The sequence below is a fragment of the Colobus angolensis genome, unplaced genomic scaffold (genome assembly GCF_000951035.1).
Source record: "Colobus angolensis palliatus isolate OR3802 unplaced genomic scaffold, Cang.pa_1.0 Scaffold286, whole genome shotgun sequence".
NCBI classification, from domain to species: domain Eukaryota; kingdom Metazoa; phylum Chordata; class Mammalia; order Primates; family Cercopithecidae; genus Colobus; species Colobus angolensis.
The window spans coordinates 717,556-736,621 of record NW_012116110.1 but is presented as its reverse complement, the minus strand read 5'-3'; the positions used below and the strand labels follow the sequence as shown (position 1 = coordinate 736,621).

Here is a 19,066-nt window from a genome sequence, read left to right as displayed (position 1 = left end):
AAAACTATATCTATATATCTCTCTCTCTCTATGTGTGTGTATGTGTGTGTGTGTATACATACCATATATGTGGGTGTATCCCTATTTTATTAGCATTCTCACTTTGTGTGTCTACCTGCCCCACTGGAGTAAACACACCTTGCAGCACAGATTGGCTACAGGGCCTAATGGCATCCAGCTCATAGTTGATCCTCAGCCAATGAATGAATGAATGAATAGATGAATGAAGATTATAGACAAACACCTTGCTTGGGTCTTTATAATGAGTTTTTGAGCTGAAAATTTTTTTCTAAATTTTTTCTGAATCTAGCTAATTCTCTTAGGGAATAATTGCCTAACTTTGTTCCTAAGGCAAACTAACTCAGATCAGAGAATCACCGGCCTCAGGAGAAGACACAAGGAAAGGCAGGAAGGATAACTTACACACATCTTCACACCCCTCCAAAAGTACTGAGAATCCAAGAACAGCAGTCCCTAGGTTATGTAATTCTGTCAAATGCTTAAAAGCAAGGGGTAATTTTCTTCTGGGCAAAAAAACAAAATGCTATTGAGGCGAGTTGAAAGCAAATCCAGTACTTACAATAGCAGCGATCTTCCCACTTTTTCTGAGCTGCTGAACTGCAAACGAATGAAGCACATCCTCCATGGGGGTGCCATTGACCATGACCACTCTGTCATTTTCTCTGTAAACAAGAAACAAAAATGGGTCATGAAAAACTCCCATCTATTCATTGTAAATTATTTATTTAGGAACAAATAGAAGCAGCAAACCGACCTGAAAGGCTTTCTAAAGGGCTCAGGATCTGGTGGCGCCCAAGGCCCAGTCAACTTGGCATGAGATCTTCCAAAGAAAGGAACTGGGGGCCATACAGCTCAATTCTGAGTGTCTAAATGGAAATCATCTGGGAAGAGAGAGGCCTGATCTCCCCAAACTACAGGGTCACACCAGGAGGCACTGGTACACGATGACGGTGAGGTCTAGACACCAAAAGGAACTTCTCTATCAATCCCCTATTGCCTGAGGTGCACGGTGAGGCTTCAGAAAAGTCTAAAAACACTCCCTCCAAGTAGGTGTATATCCATCCATTTGTGCAGGAAAAGGGCCAAAAGCTTGCCTTGGATTCTTAAAGAAATTTTGAAATCACAGAATCCTATTGCTCCAGTTCATCCCAAATATTACTTTAAAATTTTGCATTTCTCCATATGAAAGACTACTAACTTTGATAAAACTACAGAGGCTTTCTTAACTATAATTTTATTTTTTAAGAGGCATGGTTTCCCTCTCTCACCCAGGATGGACTGCAGTAGTGTGACTGATGATAGCTCACTACAACCTCAACTTCCCGAGCTCAAAGGATTCTCACCTTAGCCTCCCAAGTAGCTGGGACCCGAGCAGGTGCATGCCATCCCAACAGGGTCTCACTACGTTGCCCAGGCTGATCTTGAATATCTGGCCTCAAGTGTTCCTGCCACCTTAGCTTCCCAAAGTACAGGATTATAGGCATGAGCCACTGTGCTTAGACCACAGAGGCTTTAAACACCAACAGAACCTAAACTTTTGAGCTATTTAGCCAATGCAGCCATACAGTTAACTTTAGATTTCGTCCTGAGAAGTTATCCTGTGGGAATCAGGCATGCATCATTTAAAATGGGGTTACCAGCTGGGTATGGTGGCTCATGCCTGTAATCCCAGCACTTTGGGGGACCAAGGTGGGCAGATCACTTCAGGTCAGGAGTTCAACACCAGCCTGGTCAACATGGCAAAACCCAGTCTCTACTAAAAATACAAAAATTAGCTGGGTGTGGTGGCAGGCACCTGTAATCCCAGCTACTCAGGTGGCTGAGGCAGGAGAGAATTGCTTGAACTCGGAAGGTGACAGTTGTGGTGAACTAAGATCGCACTCCTGCAATCCAGACTGGGTGACAGAGCAAGATTCTGTCTCAAAAAATAATAATAATAATAATTAAAAAGTAAAATAAAATGGTGTTACCTCTTCAGGCCAGAAAGCTGGCAGTTGGAAAACTTGTGGTTTTCCTATAGTGAATTTTCCCAACTTCCACATCCCTCTTACAAATAAGATAATCAATAAACCAAAGTCTCCTTATTAAATTCTTAAAAGAATATAAATTAAAACAAATACAAACAGTGTTGGGTAAGCATTGGGGTTGAGAAGCATGCCAATTTAAAACTGCATGTTCAGAAATGATTCCTAAACCTAGGAGGGATGTTTGAACTATCTTCTTACAGACACAACTGCCCTCCTCGCTTCAAAGTTGGGGTGTTCCCAAGATTTGGGCATCGTCCAAACATGGTGTGTTACGGCTTCCGCTCCAGCTTGAAGACTTTTCAAATATTATATAAAAGTTTGTTGTTTTTTCTTTTTATAATATAAAGTGGATACCAACCAAAATACCCTGTCTAGGGCCAACCAGTAGGGCTGGCAGGGGCTGCGGGGTGAGGGAGACACTCACTGGAGCAGCCCATCAGCAGGCCCACCCGGGAGCACATCAGAAATGACAATCGACGTTTCTCCATTTTCGAAGTGGGGGTTGTCTCTGCCTCCAGACACTGCAATTCCAAATCCTCTTTTGGAATCCTGTACATCAGAGAGGAGAAATATTAAAAATCCTTCAATAAGTGGCTTTCAGGATTTATTACAAGCACTCAATAAAATAAAGGTCAAATCAATAACCAGAGACTGTTCAGGAACAGATGGGCTTACAGAAACAAATGAGAAACAAAATAAAGCATAGTCACAGTCAGCTGACAGGTTTATAAAGGGAAATTCCTTATCTGAAAGAAACAGCCTGTGGAGGCTGGAAAAGATTGATAGTGCAGACTGGAGTTATCACTAGAAGCTGGCAGGAATAGGAAACAATGTCTTCAGTCCAAATGGGAATGTACTGTTTGAAGCACCAATTGTACCTCTTTGCATCATGCTGGCCTGAGCTGGAAAAAACTTCACTAAAAACTGAATCTGTACTAAAACTGTATTTTTTTCATTTTCAGATTTTCTTAGTTTTTTTTTTTTTTAAGAGACAGAGTTTTGATCTGTTGCTAGGCTAGAGTGCAGTGGTGTGATCACTACTCACCGCAGCCTCAAATTTCTGGGCTTAAATGAGCCTCCTGTCTCGAACTCCTAAAGCACTGGGATTACAACAGGGAGCCACCATTTTACCTATACTGTAAATATTTTTAATTTTTCTGTATATTATGATGTTTTGATATCTTAAAAAAAAAAAAAAACCTTCTGCCTAGACTCATGGCTCATGTCTATAATCCCAGCACTTTGGCACTTTGGGATGCCAAGGCAGGCAAATTGCTTGAGTCCAGGAGCTCGAGACCAGCCTGGACAACATGGCAAAACCCTGTCTTTACAAGAAATACAAAAAATTAGCTGGTCATGGTGGTGTACGTCTATGGTCCCAGCTACTAGGGAGGCTGAGGTGGGAGAATCACCTGAGCCTGTGAGGTCAAGGCTGCAACAAGCCAAGGCAGCTTCTGCACTCTAAATGGGCAACCGGCGATGTCTCTAAAAAACAAAAAAACAAAAAAACCTACAACTTTCTAGCTGCGTGGGAAGAGAGACTGCTCTTCCCTGTGCTAGCCAATCCTTTTTAATTTTATTTTGCTTTATTTTTATTTTAGATTCAGGGGTACATGTGCAGGTTTGCTATATATGGGTATTGTCTGATGCTGAGGTTTGGGCTTCTAATGATCCTGTCACCCAAGTACTGAACAAAGTACCCAAGAAGTAGTTTTTCAAGCTTTGCTCCTCTCCTTCCCTCCCTACGTTTGGAATTCCCAGTGTTAACTGTTCCTATCTTTATGTCCATATGTACCCAATGTTTAGCTCCCACTTCTAAGTGAGAACATGCAGTATTTGGTTTTCTGTTTCTGCATTAATTTGCTTAGGATAATGGCCTCCAGGTGCATTCGTGTTGCTGCAAAGGACATGATTTCATTCTTTTTTATGGCTGCCTAAAACTGTATTTTTAAAGTATACCTTTAACCTCAAAGTAGATGAGCTGGTAGTTTCATTTCAACATACAGTGAAAAAGACGTAGATGGTTTTTTTTTTTTTGAGACAGAGTCTCGCTCTGTTGCCAGGCTGGAGTGCAGTGGTGCTCAGCTCACTGCAACCTCCACCTCCCAGGTTCAAGCAATTCTCCTGCCTCAGCCTCCCGAGTAGCTGGGACTACAGGCGTAAGCCACCACACCCAGCTAATTTTTGTATTTTTAGTAGAGATAGGGTTTCACCATGTTGGCCAGGATGGTCTCGATCTCTTGACCTCATGATCTGCCTGCCTCCACCTCCCAAAGTGTGGAGGCATGAGCCTCACACAGATATGAGCTACCGTGCCCAGCCCATAAATGGATTTTAAAGATAAAATTTGAACATAAAATGTGTGTTGAGATCTCACGAGAAAGCAAAGCATTAAACCCTTTTCTACATGCATGGAAGATAGGAAATAAGATTTATTACATCCATGATCGGTCTAGCAATGCACAATGGTGAGCACAGATGACACATAATCCTAATTCATTTGTGTTTTAAAAAACTAAGTCTGGGCCAGGTGCGGTGGCTCGTGCCTGTAATCCCAGCACTTTCGGAGGCCAAGGCAGAATTGCTTGAGTCCAGGAGTTCGACACCAGCTTGGCCAACATGGCAAAACTCCATCTCTACTAAAAATATAAAAATTAGCCAGGCATGGTGGCACATGCCTATAATCCCAACTACTCAGGAGGCTGGGGCAGGAAAATCACTTGAACCTAGGAAGTGAAGGTTGCAGTGAGCTCAGATCATGCCACTACACTCCAGCCTGGGCAATGGAATGATACTCCATTTAAAAAAAAAAAAAAAAACTTAAGCCCAGTTTCATCCAGATAATGAGTATATGTGACTGCATATTCTTAAATCTGGGTTAGACTATACAAAAATTTACTCTGAGACTAAAAGAAAATCTTTCCTCCCAGGGAAAGTTTCCCGTGTAGGGCCCACTATGCTGACTGATTATAAACAATTACAAACTCAAAACAGGCTGGGGGTGTTGTCTATTAATCACATGGCTTTGAATTGGGCAGCTTCCACCAGCTGGCACCTGCTTTTAGACAGAGGCAGCTCCATCCTCTATGCCAAGCCTAAAACAATCTCTGACCTCTGCCAATTTTGGGTCCACAACTCAAGGAATGCATGAAATGCTCAGGGAAAGGGCAGAGGAGAGTCAGAAAGATGAGGAGAGTTGAAAAATAAGACCTAAGCAGACAAAACCCCTCAGCTGTAGAAACTGTGATTACTGATCTGGAAGTCTGGGCACCTGGGCACTGGCCCAGAGACATTTTTTTCTACCTGGATTCATTCAATAAACATTAAATTCAGGAATGTCTTTAATTTTCATAGAAGACAAAGCTTAAAGCTCACAGTTCTGAGGGTCAAAGGAAAACTCTCCCTATGAGGAACTTACGGTCCCTCTAGGAGATGACAGATCCTGGAGGAATTCAGAGCCAGAAGAAACCCTGCAGAACCCAGGAAAATCACAGTCATGAAGACTGGAAGGCAGCTTGATAGCATAAAAATGCGGAACTGGCTGGGCGTGGTGCCTCACGCCTGTAACCCCAGCACTTTGGGAGGCCGAGGCAGGTGGATCACCTGAGGTTGGGAGTTTGAGACCAGCCTGACCAACATGAAGAAACCTCGTCTCTATTAAAAATACAAAATTAGCCAGGCATGGTGATGGGCACTTGTAATTCCAGCTACTTGGGAGGCTGAGGCAAGAGAATTGCTTGAACCCAGGAGGCGGAGGTTGCAGTGAGACTAGATGGCACCATTGCACTCCAGCCTGGGCGACAAGAGTGCAATTCCGTCTCAAAAAAAAAAAAAAAAAAAAAAAATGCGGAACCATGAGGGCAGTTCTCCAGCTCAGCCTCACCCAAATGATTTACAGTCTCTTGGATCCTACACTTCTTAAGAGTTATAAGGTATGTATATGTTATAATTAAAATTACAGAAGTTGTAAATAGCTCCCTCAACATCCTTAAACATTACAGGTCATTTTCATTCTTCCCTTTCTTTTCTCTCTTTCATAACCTGTTCTATCTGGAGTTAAGTGTATACACTAAATAACCTCTAAAATGTTCTATATTAAACAGTCCTTAATCAAAAAATACAATAGCATGCAAATCTTTCTTAACATAGCAAGTATTAACAGTTAGTATCTATAATGCATTATGCACCTCAAGGGAAAAAAAAAGTCAAAACTGTGTGTAGGCAAAAATAAATAAGATCCATGATCCGTAAAATCAAGAACATGACTGTAGAATATATGAAATGTGCAGAACTCACCTTTTGTAGGGTCACAGTGTACTGTTCCCATATCAGCTCTTCCATGCCTGGGGCCTGTTTTAACAGAACAAAACCAGTCTGATGAAAACCACAACCTTTTCAATACTAGAAATAAAATTATCATTCAAAATGCCTCGACATCAAATCCAGCTCACACTCTATACCAAAAAGAGTTAATATTTGTTCATTATGCTACCTATTTTCAAACACACTCCTTCAGTGAAATGAAACTGGAAACAATACTTGAAAGGGAAGTGAAATACACAGTGAGAGATAGACCCTAAAAAGAATGGAATGTTAAGTGCTGAGTCCTTTTATTATCACTATTCCAAAACACCGTCATCATAAAACCCTTTAAAAATATCTAGTTTCAAACAGATTTTTTTCTAATCGTTCTCCCCCTCTTCCTGTCAAAGGTGACCTCGTAGGCAAGTTTTCTGCATGTTTATGTCTAAAAATAGCCTTAGCCTTATCATAGGGTACGCCCAATTGGGCGACCTGCGGGATCTTTTGGCTTTTTCTCCATCTGTATCACTGGGTATGAAAGATGAATGTCTTCATAAATGGACCACTGGGACTTCCATCTCTGACAATATTCCAAAGTAGGTATCCAGAAAAAACTAAAACTGGTGGTGTCATTTTACAAATAATAATCTATTAAATGCAGGCTGCCTTGAGAAAGCTAGAAACGCCAAGAACACTCAGAACCACAGAGACAAGCCAGCACTGAGGCAGGCATTTAGAGGAGGCTGGGGATCCAAACAGGGTGGGAAATCAGGTCTGGGTGGATCTATTAGGGGAAAAAAATACCAGCACACAGATGGAGATGCAGGGACTGTCTCATCCTTGGCTATGGGTAGAGTGGAAATAACTAAAAATAAAACCCTGGAGAATTTCTATCAACAGACCTGTATTCACACAGGTTTGGGCATTCATATTACAGATGTCACCACACCCTGCCAAACACTCATGCCTACTGTGGTTCTGCACTGGCCATACCACCAGGTACACAGAGGCAGATGCGAATCCTCTCCAGAGATCACACTCAGACACAGCCTTCAAGGACTCCCCAGATAGTATGTATCCAAAGAAATGAGCCCACAATTTAAACATCCACATCACCATGAGTGAGAGGTAAAAGAAACATAAACTGAAGAATCAAAGACTTTAAATATTTGAAACAGCAGCCACAGACAAAAACGGAGTATCTGTAGTATGTGTATACATTGGTTTTTTGTTTTGTTTTGTTTTGCTTGAGACGGAGTCTCGCTCTGTCACCTAGGCTGGAGTGCGGTTGCGTGATCTTGACTCACTGCAACCTCCACCTCCCAGGTTCAAGCGATTCTCCTGACTTGGTCTCCTGGGGTAGCTAGGATTACAGGCGCACACCACCACTGCCGGCTGATTTTTGTATTTTAGTAGAGATGGGGTTTCACCATGTTGATCAGGCTGGTCTCAAACTCCTGACCTCATGATCCACCTGCCTCGGCCTCCCAAAGTGCTGGGATTACAGGCATGAGTCACCAAGCCTGGACTATGTGTATATGTTTTAAGAAATTAGAGGAGGGCTGGGTGCAGTGGCTCATGTCTGTATTCCCAGCACTCAGGCTGAAGCGAGAGATCGCTTGAGCCTAGGAGTTCAAGACCAGCCTGTGCAACATAGTGAGACTCCCATCTCTACAAAAAATTTTTAAAGTTAGCCAGGCATGGTGGCACATGTCGTAGTCCAACCAGAACAACATAGTGAGATCTCACATATATTTAAAAAAAAAAAAAAAACCTCAAAATACCTGAAAAAGGCCAGAACGAGAGATCTATGCTACCAGCAATCCTGGGTCTGGATGGTGAATGGGGCCTGGTGTGCCAGGGACACAAGCAGCCCAAAAGTGCAAGATTTAGGTTAAATGAAGGCCCATCAACACAAGGAAATACGTAAACATTCCAAAAGATTATCTAAAATATGTAAAACTCAGCAATTACTTAATGTCTGTTCACTGTGACGACTGTTCTTCAATTTAAAAAAATAAAAGGGAATTTTCAGGTGAAATTTTTATATCCTACTCATCTTTGTCCCATTATCTGCTACAACAGTGTCTGGCACACAGAGTAGGCACTCAAAGAAGTTTTTTTCTTTTTAATACATCAAGAGATGGATACACTATTCATACATCATTCAATTAATATGATTGAAGCACTCATTGCTACTTACAATTTTTTTTTTTTTTTTTTGAGACAGGGTCTCACTCCGTCACCCAGGCTAGAATGCAGGGGTGTGATCTAGGTTCACTGCAACCTCTGCCTCCTGGGTTCAAGTGATTCGCATACCTCAGCCTCCCAAGTAGCTGGGATTACAGTTGTGCGCCACCACATCCAGCTCATTTTTTGCATTTTTGGTAGAGACATGGTTTCACCATGTTGGCCAGGCTCATCTCGAACTCCTGACCTCAAATGATCTGCCCGCCTTAGCCTCCCAAAGTGCCGGGATTACAGGTGTGAGACACCGTGCTCAGCCTATAAATCTTCTTAAAGTTTCTATCGAATTCGTGGCTCTCTGCTTCTTTGATAGCATACGTGAGGTGGGTGGACTAAAAACTCAGGTGCCCATGGTCTGACTTTCTAGACGTGCTCTATAGCCATTCCTCTCTGGAATTTTGCCTGTGTCTAAAACAGCATTTTCCAATATGTGGCAGTGTAACAAATTTTCCAAGATTTTAATGAAGTTGTACATATTTGTTAAAAAGTTTTGTTTTGTTTTGTTTGAGATGGCATTTCGCTCTTGTTGCCCAGGCTAGAGTGCAATGGCATGATCTGGGCTCACCCCAACCTCCACCTCCCGGGTTCTAGCAATTCTCCTGCCTCAGTCTCCCGAGTAGCTGGGATTACAGGCATGCACCACCACGCCCAGCTAATTTTTGCATTTTTAGTAGAGACAGGGTTTCACCATGTTGGTCAGGCTGGTCTCGAAGTCCCAACCTTAGATGATCTGGCTGCCTCGGCCTCCCAAAGTGCTGGGATTATAGGTGTTAGCCACCACACCCGGCCAAAAAGTTTTCTTAAACGGAAACAGAGAGCAGAAACCCAGTCGGGCGTGGTGGTTCACGCCTGTAATCCCAACACTTTGGGAGGCCAAGGCAGGTGGATCACTTGGGGCCAGGAGTTCAAGACCAGCCTGGCCAACATAGTGAAAACCTCCCTACTAAAGACACAAAAAATTAGCTGGGTGTGGTGGTGCACATCTGTAGTCCCAGCTACGTGGGAGGCTGAAGCAAGAAAATCACTTGAACCTGGGAGGCGGAGGTTGCAATGAGCTGAGATTGCACCACTGCACTCCAGAGTGAGACTCTGTCTCAAAAAACAAACAAACAAACAAACAAATAAATAAATAAATGAAAAAGAAAGCAGACACTCAATTGAACTCCTGCAGTAAATCGGAATTGGTTGCCCTTTTCCATTTCCATAGAACACCTTACTAACTCCTCACCAACTTCAGTTTTAGATGTGGCCTTAGTAAAACCAAGCCACTACCACCCAGAAATGACCTTATGAGCATGCCCACTTCTCCAAGCTCATCTTCTCAATGCCTCCTTATACCTTAAAGCTGTCAACTTTCAACAAAGTGAACTAATCTAGAAGTTGTGGTAAAATAAATATATTTGCCAACTCTTCTTTGGATATAGTCATAGCCACATGAATTAAAGGGGAAAAAAAAAAACACATGGCACCTTCCCCACAAAACTTACTTTAAAATTATCGGGAAAAAAACTAACTGGGACTATGACAATCATCCCCAGGATTGGGCAATGCTACATACCAAAAAAAAAGCTCAATATCCCAAGGAGCTGTGCTATTATAGAGAATATTTTTATGAGTACATTACTTTTAAAAATACACTTCTATTTTAGAATTTAAAACTACAAACTCTTCAAAGTTTTGGATTTAAATTTATCATTTAGCCAAATAAATGAGTTCTTGCAAAATTTTATTTTTTAAATGTGGCTCAAGTAGAATGAATCTGGCTTTTGAAATTCACAGTCTTTCAACAACAGGATGACACTATCTTTAAGTGTTCCTGCACTGCCTGCAAGGGTAATTTAAATTAAATTTGTCAGAGAGGATTAATCTCCTACCACCACCACCACCAATCAGACCTCGCTATTAACTTGCCCGGTGCCTGAAACCAATCAGATCGCGAGGCTTCTTCTTATCTATGGTTAACAGGTAGTAAAATTAACCATTAGCAACTTAACATAATATTCAAAGAATATATGCTCTGCTAAGCCAAGTGATAAACAGAAAATCTTAATTGTAAAGGTAGGGAACTAAAGTAAAAATAAATTTTAGTAGCTCTGTTGAGCATTAAAAATACACCATAACTACGTATATTTAGCCTACAGAACTGTGACTTTTTGGGAGTCTCACAGAAAACTCTTCATTATTCATTCATTTGTTCATTTATGCAAAAACATTGATTAAGCATCCACTTTCTGCCAAGCACATAGTTTGTGGCACTTCAGACATATCAGCGAATAAAACCGCGAAAGCCCTTGGGCAGCTTACCAAAGAGCAAACTACTGAGACTCTTTCCTGCCTCATTTATATAATTTTTCAGAAACACAGAGCACCCCACATAATCATCCTTATTCCTCAGAACATCAGCTCTGGGAACATCCCTGGGCACAGGCTGCCAGGGTGCAGCAGCTTAGCTGAGAGCTGTGGTCATGACATTCAAACTAGGCCACCGGGCTCTGGTCCTACCCAACCTGTGCTTGGCTATGCGCAGATCAGACTTGCTAGCAATAACTGACATTTCTCTGAAAGACAGCAGGTAGCTGCTTAGCACAAGAGGGAGCTTTACAGGCAGGCCCACAGAGAGAGCACACATACATCAGAATTAAAGGTATGCACATTCCACGACCCAGTGATTCCTCTACCCAGGCAGAGGCCCCCAGAAAACTGTGTGACTATATGCACAAAGATACATGTATAGAGTATTCACAGCAGCGATGTTTCCAACGGCCCAAACCTGGAAAATATCCCAGTATCTCTCAAGGGCAGGATGGACAAATTGATACATTATTAAAATACAATGTTATGCTGCAATGAAGACAAATAAACCAGTCACACAGACCACCACAAAAGGGATGCATCTCAAACATAAAGTTGAGTGAAAAACACCCCAGAAGGATTTGTAGAGTGTGATACCATTTTTATATAGCTCAAAAAACAATGTTTTACAACAACTTGAATAACTTAACACTACTGAACTGTACATTTACAAATGGTAAAGACAGTAAATTTTGTTATGCGTTTTTCACTACAGTAAAAAATTGCCAACAAAATTAATCTATTATTCAGGGGCATGTGTCCGTGTGTATGTGTGTGTGTGTGCGCGCGTGTACGCATGCATGCAGTGAAAATATAAAGAAAAAGCAAGGAAATGAAAAATGTAACATTCAGGATGAGGTGACCTGGGCAGGAGGCAGAGTGTGATGGGAGGTACACAAATTTCCCTCATGTTTTGTTTTGGTAACGGTCTGTAGATATGTGTAATGGGCTCATGGCATTTGTTTAATTATTATGCTTCATGATTTAGATATTTAATTCTTTTACAGTACCAAACATTTCATAAGTTTAAAAAATAGGGAGATGAGGCCGGGCCAGGCACGGTGGCTCATGCCTGTAATCCCAGCACTTTGGGAGGCCAAGACGGGCGGATCACGAGGTCAGAAGACTAGGACCATCCTGGCTAACACAGTGAAACCCCATCTCTACTAAAAATACAAAAAATTAGCCAGGCGTGGTGGTGGGTACCTGTAGTCCCAGCTACTCAGGAGGCTGAGGCAGGAGAATGGCGTGAACCCGGGAGGCAGAGCTTGCAGTGAGCCGGGATCGCACCACTGCACTCCAGACTGGGCGACAGAGCAAGACTCTGTCTCAAAAAAAAAATAAATAAATAAAAAATAGGGAGATGAGTGGGTGAACATCAAAGTGAATACTCACTCCTGGTGAAGGATCTAATACCAAGAGGTACAGGTATACTTAACAGCAAATTTTTCAAAGCAGTTAGAATTTTGCAAAGTGGAGAGGGTATAATAATTTCAACTCGAAGGAGAGCGAGTTGAGGGATGGTACCAGTAATTTGAAAGGGGCAAGGGGGGTGAAGCAAGGCAGGTGTGGTGGGCAGGGTGGGGACACAGGTGTTAGGTCTGGGGAGCTGTGGGGGGAGGTGCACGCAGAAAACGCTAAGTCGCCTTCTTAATCCAAGTGTCAACATTCTATCCATCAGGAGGATCTTCAATGTGCTTTCATCATCTTTCCTTATCACTTTTACTTTTCATGTAAGTAGTGTTCATGACAACCCCCTTTATATCATAACAGGTCATTCTTAGACCTCATGGAAAGTTAAAAGTAAGCTAACTCTTCTACCATAAACAAAAAACTTAACGCATTAACAGTAAGGTTTTTGTGTGATAAAACAAGAGAAAGGAACTAAGGCAAATAGTTATTTGTTGTGCTTTTTTTAATCCACTTTTTATAAAGCTTTTTTCCTTTGAAAAATCTTGGCCAGATATATTAAAATCCTATATTTTACATAAAAAAATGTAGAAACGTGTTAAAAGCCAACCCCAAAACAGATACCGAAGTGTTCACTGCCCAAAGTCCCCCTCAGCAGGCGGCTTTTAGATTCTATATCCACGGACTGCTGCTGCCCAGTGATGGAGGTCAAAGCTAAAACCAAAGATTAATTGAAAGCTGTCCACATAAGGGACAAGCTTCGTAAGTCTCAAGTCATAAAAGTAAACACTCACACATGTTCAAACCACAAGGAAAAAAAGAATATGTGAAAAACACTTTTTCTTCTAAGTTAGAAGCCTAGACATAATAAGAATATAGATTTCTGCAACATAAGAAAGCAAAAAGTTTTATGCCAAAACAAGAAATTCTCATACATGAACAAACACAAAAGCCAGTATGTTAAGCTCTACCCAGGAAGCAAAACCATTACAGATTCCGAGCACATGGACAACAGCAGCCTTTGATCTACAGATCCAGTAAGAGGCTATAAGTTGCACACAGATGTGCTAAAATCAATACAAGTATTTTTTAAAAAAACCACCAGTGACTAACTACAACCTACAATCTCACAATTTGTTGCTGAAAGATGCCAGAAGCACAAACACATCTGAGGATAAAGGAGTTACTGAGAGAATGGTTTTGCTTCCCTCCCCTTCCCATGAAGAAAGGTTGGGGAAAACAAGGGGAGAGTTTGCAGAGGGACTCACACGGCCTTTCCATCTCCCCAACTTTTTAACAGCCTGGATCCACATCCTACGCAGCGCTTGAGCAGTCTTCATGGTCTCTGGAGATGCATGGGCCAGGCCACCGCCTACATCCCGGGCTGCTCACCCATTTCCATCACTCCACGTGGTTACGTAAGGCGGATACAATAGTGGCCCACATTTCCAGCAAATCCTGTTGTCATCTCACACAGTGACACATCCATACGGCAGGGATGCCAAACGCTTTGAAAAGCACTACTTATGAGCAAAAAAGAAAGCAGTTCGGATTTGCACCACTTTCACAGCTTTCTTCTCCCTCTCTCTCCCTTGCCAGGGAACTAGAGCATCCGAGTAGATATTTCTTTTAGGCACATAAAATGATTCACCATCTAAGGTGACAGTATTAAGCAAATGAGACATTTTAGAGCAACACTATGGAAAAGAATATTTAGAGAAGTATTTATGTATACAGTATAGACCCTCTGATACACACACACACACACACACACACACACACGCCAGCCAGAAATAAACTAGCAATGTTTCAGGTCAACTGAATGGCTAATGTTACATAGAAATTAAAAGGCATGAAAAGAAAACGTTTTATATCCTTGGAGATAACAAGGGGAAGATAAGACTCGGTCATTTGGTGCTGCTCAGAGACAACTCAGGGACAGAAGGCTTGCTCAGCAAAGTTCCACTATCAACCTTTCTGTAAACTTAGCAGATAAAAGAATAACAAAGAGCCCTGCCGTCTGTTTCTTTGTCTTTACCACTTGGGGAGAAGGGAGGGGTGAAGAAGCAAATTTTAGGTTTCTGAACATCTAGCAAAGATTTTATGGGATGCTTGGGAGCTGGGGTTGGGATTTCAGAAGCCTGGTCTTGGGGAGCCTCTGGCCAATTCTTGCTACCACAGTGTATGTTATATGCCAATGGGCTGGGCCAAACAGCTTGCAAATGGAAAATGTGCCATTTGATTTGAGGCTGAGATGTATATAAATCTGGACCATGAGATGGCCACCATCTAGGAAACAAGGCGAAGCAGAGCCAAGAAAGTGATTTTTAAAGCACAAGATCTAGAGTGAGATCCTTGTCCTGTCACTTAGCTATGGGGCACTGGATATACTATACCCTTCTTTATACAGCGGCGATAAAACCATCTATACCTCAGAAGGGCAATGTCAGCAAGAAATGGGCAATCTCCACAAAGCACTCGTGCTGGTGCTGGACAGGCACTGGGAAATGTGTGTGTCCTTTCCTAAGCGTCTATGAGAATACGTTCTCAGTTGAGTTCTTAGTAAGTGTTACGACAGTTAAATGAGATCAAAAGTGAATAAAAGTTTGTTTCAAATCCTACACTTTGCCAGGTGCAGTCGCTCATGCCTGTAATCCTAGCACACTGGGAGGCCAAGATGCACAGATCGCCTGAGCCCAGAAGTTCGAGAGCAGCCTGGCCAACATGGTGAAACCCCATCTCTACTAAAAACAGAAAAATTAGCTGGGCATGGTGGTGCACACTTGCAGTCCCAGCTACTTGGGAGGCTGAGGTAGGAGGATCACCTGAGCCCAAGAGGCGGAGGTTGCAGTGACCTGAGATCGGGCCACTGCATTCCAGCCTGGGCCACAGAACGAGACCCTGTCTCAAAAATATATATATATCCAAGCTGGTACAGTGGCTCATGCCTATAATCCCAGCACTCTGGGAGGCTGAGGTGGGAGGATCACCTGAGGTCAGGAGTTCAAGACCAGCGTGGCCAACATGTTGAAACCTCGTCTCTACTAAAAATACAAAAACAAAATCCGGGCATATTGGCAGGTGCCTGTAATCCCAGCTACTCTGGAGACTGAGGCAAAAGAATCGCTTGAACCCTGCAGTGAGCCAAGATCCCACCACTGCACTCCAGCCTAGGTGACAAGAGTAAAACTCTGCCTCAAAAATAATAATAATAATAATAATAATAAATCCTACAAGTGAAGAAGGCAGTGGGTACAAAGGAGGACCTTGGAATCTAAGCACGTGTCCAAACCTTAACCTAGGCTGTGCAGACATGTGCAGGCTCTGTACATACCAGCCAGGTTCAGCCCATGGACTGGCTCACTAGGCCCCAGGTGCAGAGGAGCCTGAGAACCCAGGCAATTCGGGGAGGGTTCAGGCCAGCTCACTCCTTCACTCTTGACAGTCCTAAGGAAAACACCTGAGCTTACCCTGACACAGAAATAAACACTTCTTTCCCTTAAGTTCACGCGTACTACCCAGAAGTCAGAGGTGTCCTAGAATTTAAGAATTCCAGATTCTTCTACAGTGATCTCCAGAGGTCATAGTTTCTAGCAACACTAATTCTTTTTTATTTTTAATTGTGCTGAAAAATATATAACCTAAAATTTATTATCTTAACCATTTCTAAGTACAGTTAGGTTTGAACAGCAAGGTTGTTGAACAGCAAACCTCTTGAACAGCAAGGTTTGAACTGCCCTGGTTCACTTATCCATGGGCTTTTTCAGTAAAAGTTATAGAGTGTGCCTGCCTCCCCTGCCTCCCCTTCACCTCCTCCACCTCTTCCACCTCTGCCGCCAGGGCACAGCAGGACCAAACCCTCCTCTTCCTCAGCCTACTCAACATGAAGACAATCAGGATGAAGTCCTTTAGGATGATCCACTTCCACTTAGTGTAATAAATGTATTTTCCTTCCCTAGCTTACTTTATTGTGAGAAAACAGTATATAGTACATATAGCATATAAAATGTGTTAATTGTTTATGTTATGGTAAGGTTTCTGGTAAACAGCAGGCTATTGGTTTAGTTTTTGGGGAGTCAAAAGTTATACATGGATTTTTGACTGTGTGAGGGTCGGCACTCCGAACCTCTCATTTTTCAAGGGTATACAGTGTAGCAGTTGCTAAGGTTTCAATGTATGTGTCTCACCAAAACTCACATGCTGGAACCTAAGACCCAGTGCGATAGTGTTAAGGGATGGGGCTTTTAGGAGGTGATTAAGAGGGCTCCAACCTCATGAATGGGATTCGTGCTCTTACAAAAGGGCTAGAGGGACCTAGCTAAACCCCCTTGCTCTTCCACCTCTTCTGCCATGTGAGGATACAGCAACAAGACGCCATCTTGGAAGCAGAGAGCTGCCCTCACCAGATGCCAGATCTGCTGTTGCCTTGATCTTAAACTTCCCAGCCAAAACTGTGGGCAAATAAATTTCTGGGTTTTTTTAAATTTCCCAGTTACAGGAGTAGGAATTGACTAAGACAGTAGTATATTCACACTTCAGAATATACTGAACTTAAGAACTCTTCATTGCAAAACCAAAACTCTTGCCTATCAAACAACTCCCCATTTCCCTCTCCCCACAGCTCCTGACAACCATCATTCTGTTTTGTGATTCTACAAATTTGACTCACACAGGATTTGTCTTCCTGTGACTGGCTTACTTCACATGGCATAATGTCCTCAAGGTTCGTCTACGTGCTGGTGTATGTCAGAAGTTCCTCCCTTTTTAAGGCTGAATAATATTCCATTGTATGTATATGACTTATTTTGTTTATCCATTCATCTGTCAACAGACACTTCGGTTACTTTCACCTCTTGGCTATAGTGAAAAATGCTACCATGAATATGGGTATGCAAATATGCCATCACTAATCCTTTACTTATTCATTCAACAAATGCCGACCAAGTGCAATGTGCTCTGAGGGACAAATGAAGAGCAAAACAAAGCACTGCCCTCAGGAAGCTTTGCAGGAGCCAGCATCTGATCAAAACAGGTTGGCCAGGGAGGGTTTCCATGAGCCAGGGACACCGACATGAGGTCTGAAGGAAAGGACAGGATTGGAGGGGTGGGGAGAAGGGTTTGTTCAGGGTCCAAAGAACAGCACAGGACAAAGACCTGACAAAGAAAAGGGGGAGGGGACAGTAGAGGATGGCCATCAGAACATAAGAACAATTGCAGCCTGCTCCAACCAGCACTTGTTCTACCACTGGCATCAGAAGGACATTTTGTGGTGGACAGCTGCCTCCATGAGCAGAGCCTATGGGTTTAAGGATGTGCCTTCTCAAAGATTCCCAGCTTCCATACTCATAGATCCAAGAGCAACCATGCACCTGGCCCTGTGGACGGAAAGACAAATCACCCCAAGTCCTGACACTAAGGAAGTCACACAGCCCAGTGGGAAGGTGGGGTGTGTAAACAAGCAATTACAACTCAGTGCAAGTACAAGAGCGGACCAAGAGGCTCATTCATTCATCTGAGTACTTACGCCATGTCAGATGCTGCCAGGGGATATGTGCCAAAGTCCTTTCCTCACAGGGAGGATTTTAACAGAGGAAGCAGACAAGAGTCAATATATATCATCATCTCAGGACAGACACGTCAAAACAGTTTAATAAGTGCCATGGGATGGGAGACTGGGAAGAACTAATCCTAGGAAAATCTGAACAGCTCTCCAGATTGCTGTGGGAACAGCAAATGCAAAGGCCCTGGGGTGGGAAACAAGCTTAGTACATTTAGGAAAGAGAAAAGGCCACGAGGGCTGGAGCAGGGTGAGTGATGCGGTTATAGCAACTACATAAAATGTGAAGCGAGGCCAGCCCCCATAGTGGCTTAAGCCTGTAATCCCGGCACTTTAAGAGGCTGAAGTGGGAGCATCAGTTGAGCTCAGGAGTTCAAGACTGGGCTGGGCAACAAAGCAAGATCCTATCTCTACAAAAAGAGAAATGTTAAAATCTAGCCAGGTGCCGTAGCATGTGCCTATAGTCCCAGCTGCTTAGGAGATTGAGGCAGGAAGATCACTTGAGCCCGGGAGTTGGAGGCTACAGTGAGCTATGATCATGCCACTGCACTCCAGCCTTGGCAATACAGTGAGATCCTGTCTCTAGAAAAAAAGTGTGGAAAACCACAAAACAGTGAAATCGATGGCACAGGCAGGTTGTCAACTGGAGATGAAAGGCCTAGGGTGGATGGAGGTATGTCCCAAGCACAGGGAGGCTCCCTTTCCCACAGCTCCACGCTGAAGGATGACTTACTGGCCAGGTGGGTGGGCGTTCTGCATAGAGGGAACAGCACGTTCAGAGTCAGGAGGGGTGACCTGCAAGGTGTGTTCAAGACATTGCAAGTACTCAGTGCAGTTGGGCAGCAAACTGTTTGTTTAATAACACACACAGAATTTCATGTTCTCAGCAGGGACAGACATGTCAAAACAGCTTAATCTATGGCTTGGGAGCCTTAAAATGCATATTCACCCCAGAAATGGGAGACAAGTTGAGTGTGAAAACTGGAGAGGAAGGAAGTCATTAACATTTGGCAGGGCACCACACCAAGTACTAAATATACAATACTTCCCTGAACGCCCACAACCCTGTGAGTTAGCACCACCATCCCCATTTTACAAACAGGGAAGCTGAGGCCAGAGAGTGTACACAGCCCAGCACTGTCAGAGATGG

The 19,066-nt window shown here is 43.0% G+C and overlaps 1 protein-coding gene across 1 annotated transcript in view; it reads right to left on the bottom strand.

The window, feature by feature from the left end:
• The window catches only part of TJP2 (tight junction protein 2), an 84,017-nt gene that overhangs the window by 38,913 nt on the left and 26,038 nt on the right, over positions 1 to 19,066 (bottom strand). Inside the window, exons 2-4 of the mRNA XM_011948909.1 lie at positions 6,345 to 6,398; positions 2,473 to 2,597; positions 581 to 683 (exon numbers count right to left, since the gene is read on the bottom strand). Coding sequence (XP_011804299.1) covers positions 581 to 683; positions 2,473 to 2,597; positions 6,345 to 6,398 — 282 coding nt within the window. The remainder of the gene's footprint in view (positions 1 to 580; positions 684 to 2,472; positions 2,598 to 6,344; positions 6,399 to 19,066) is intronic.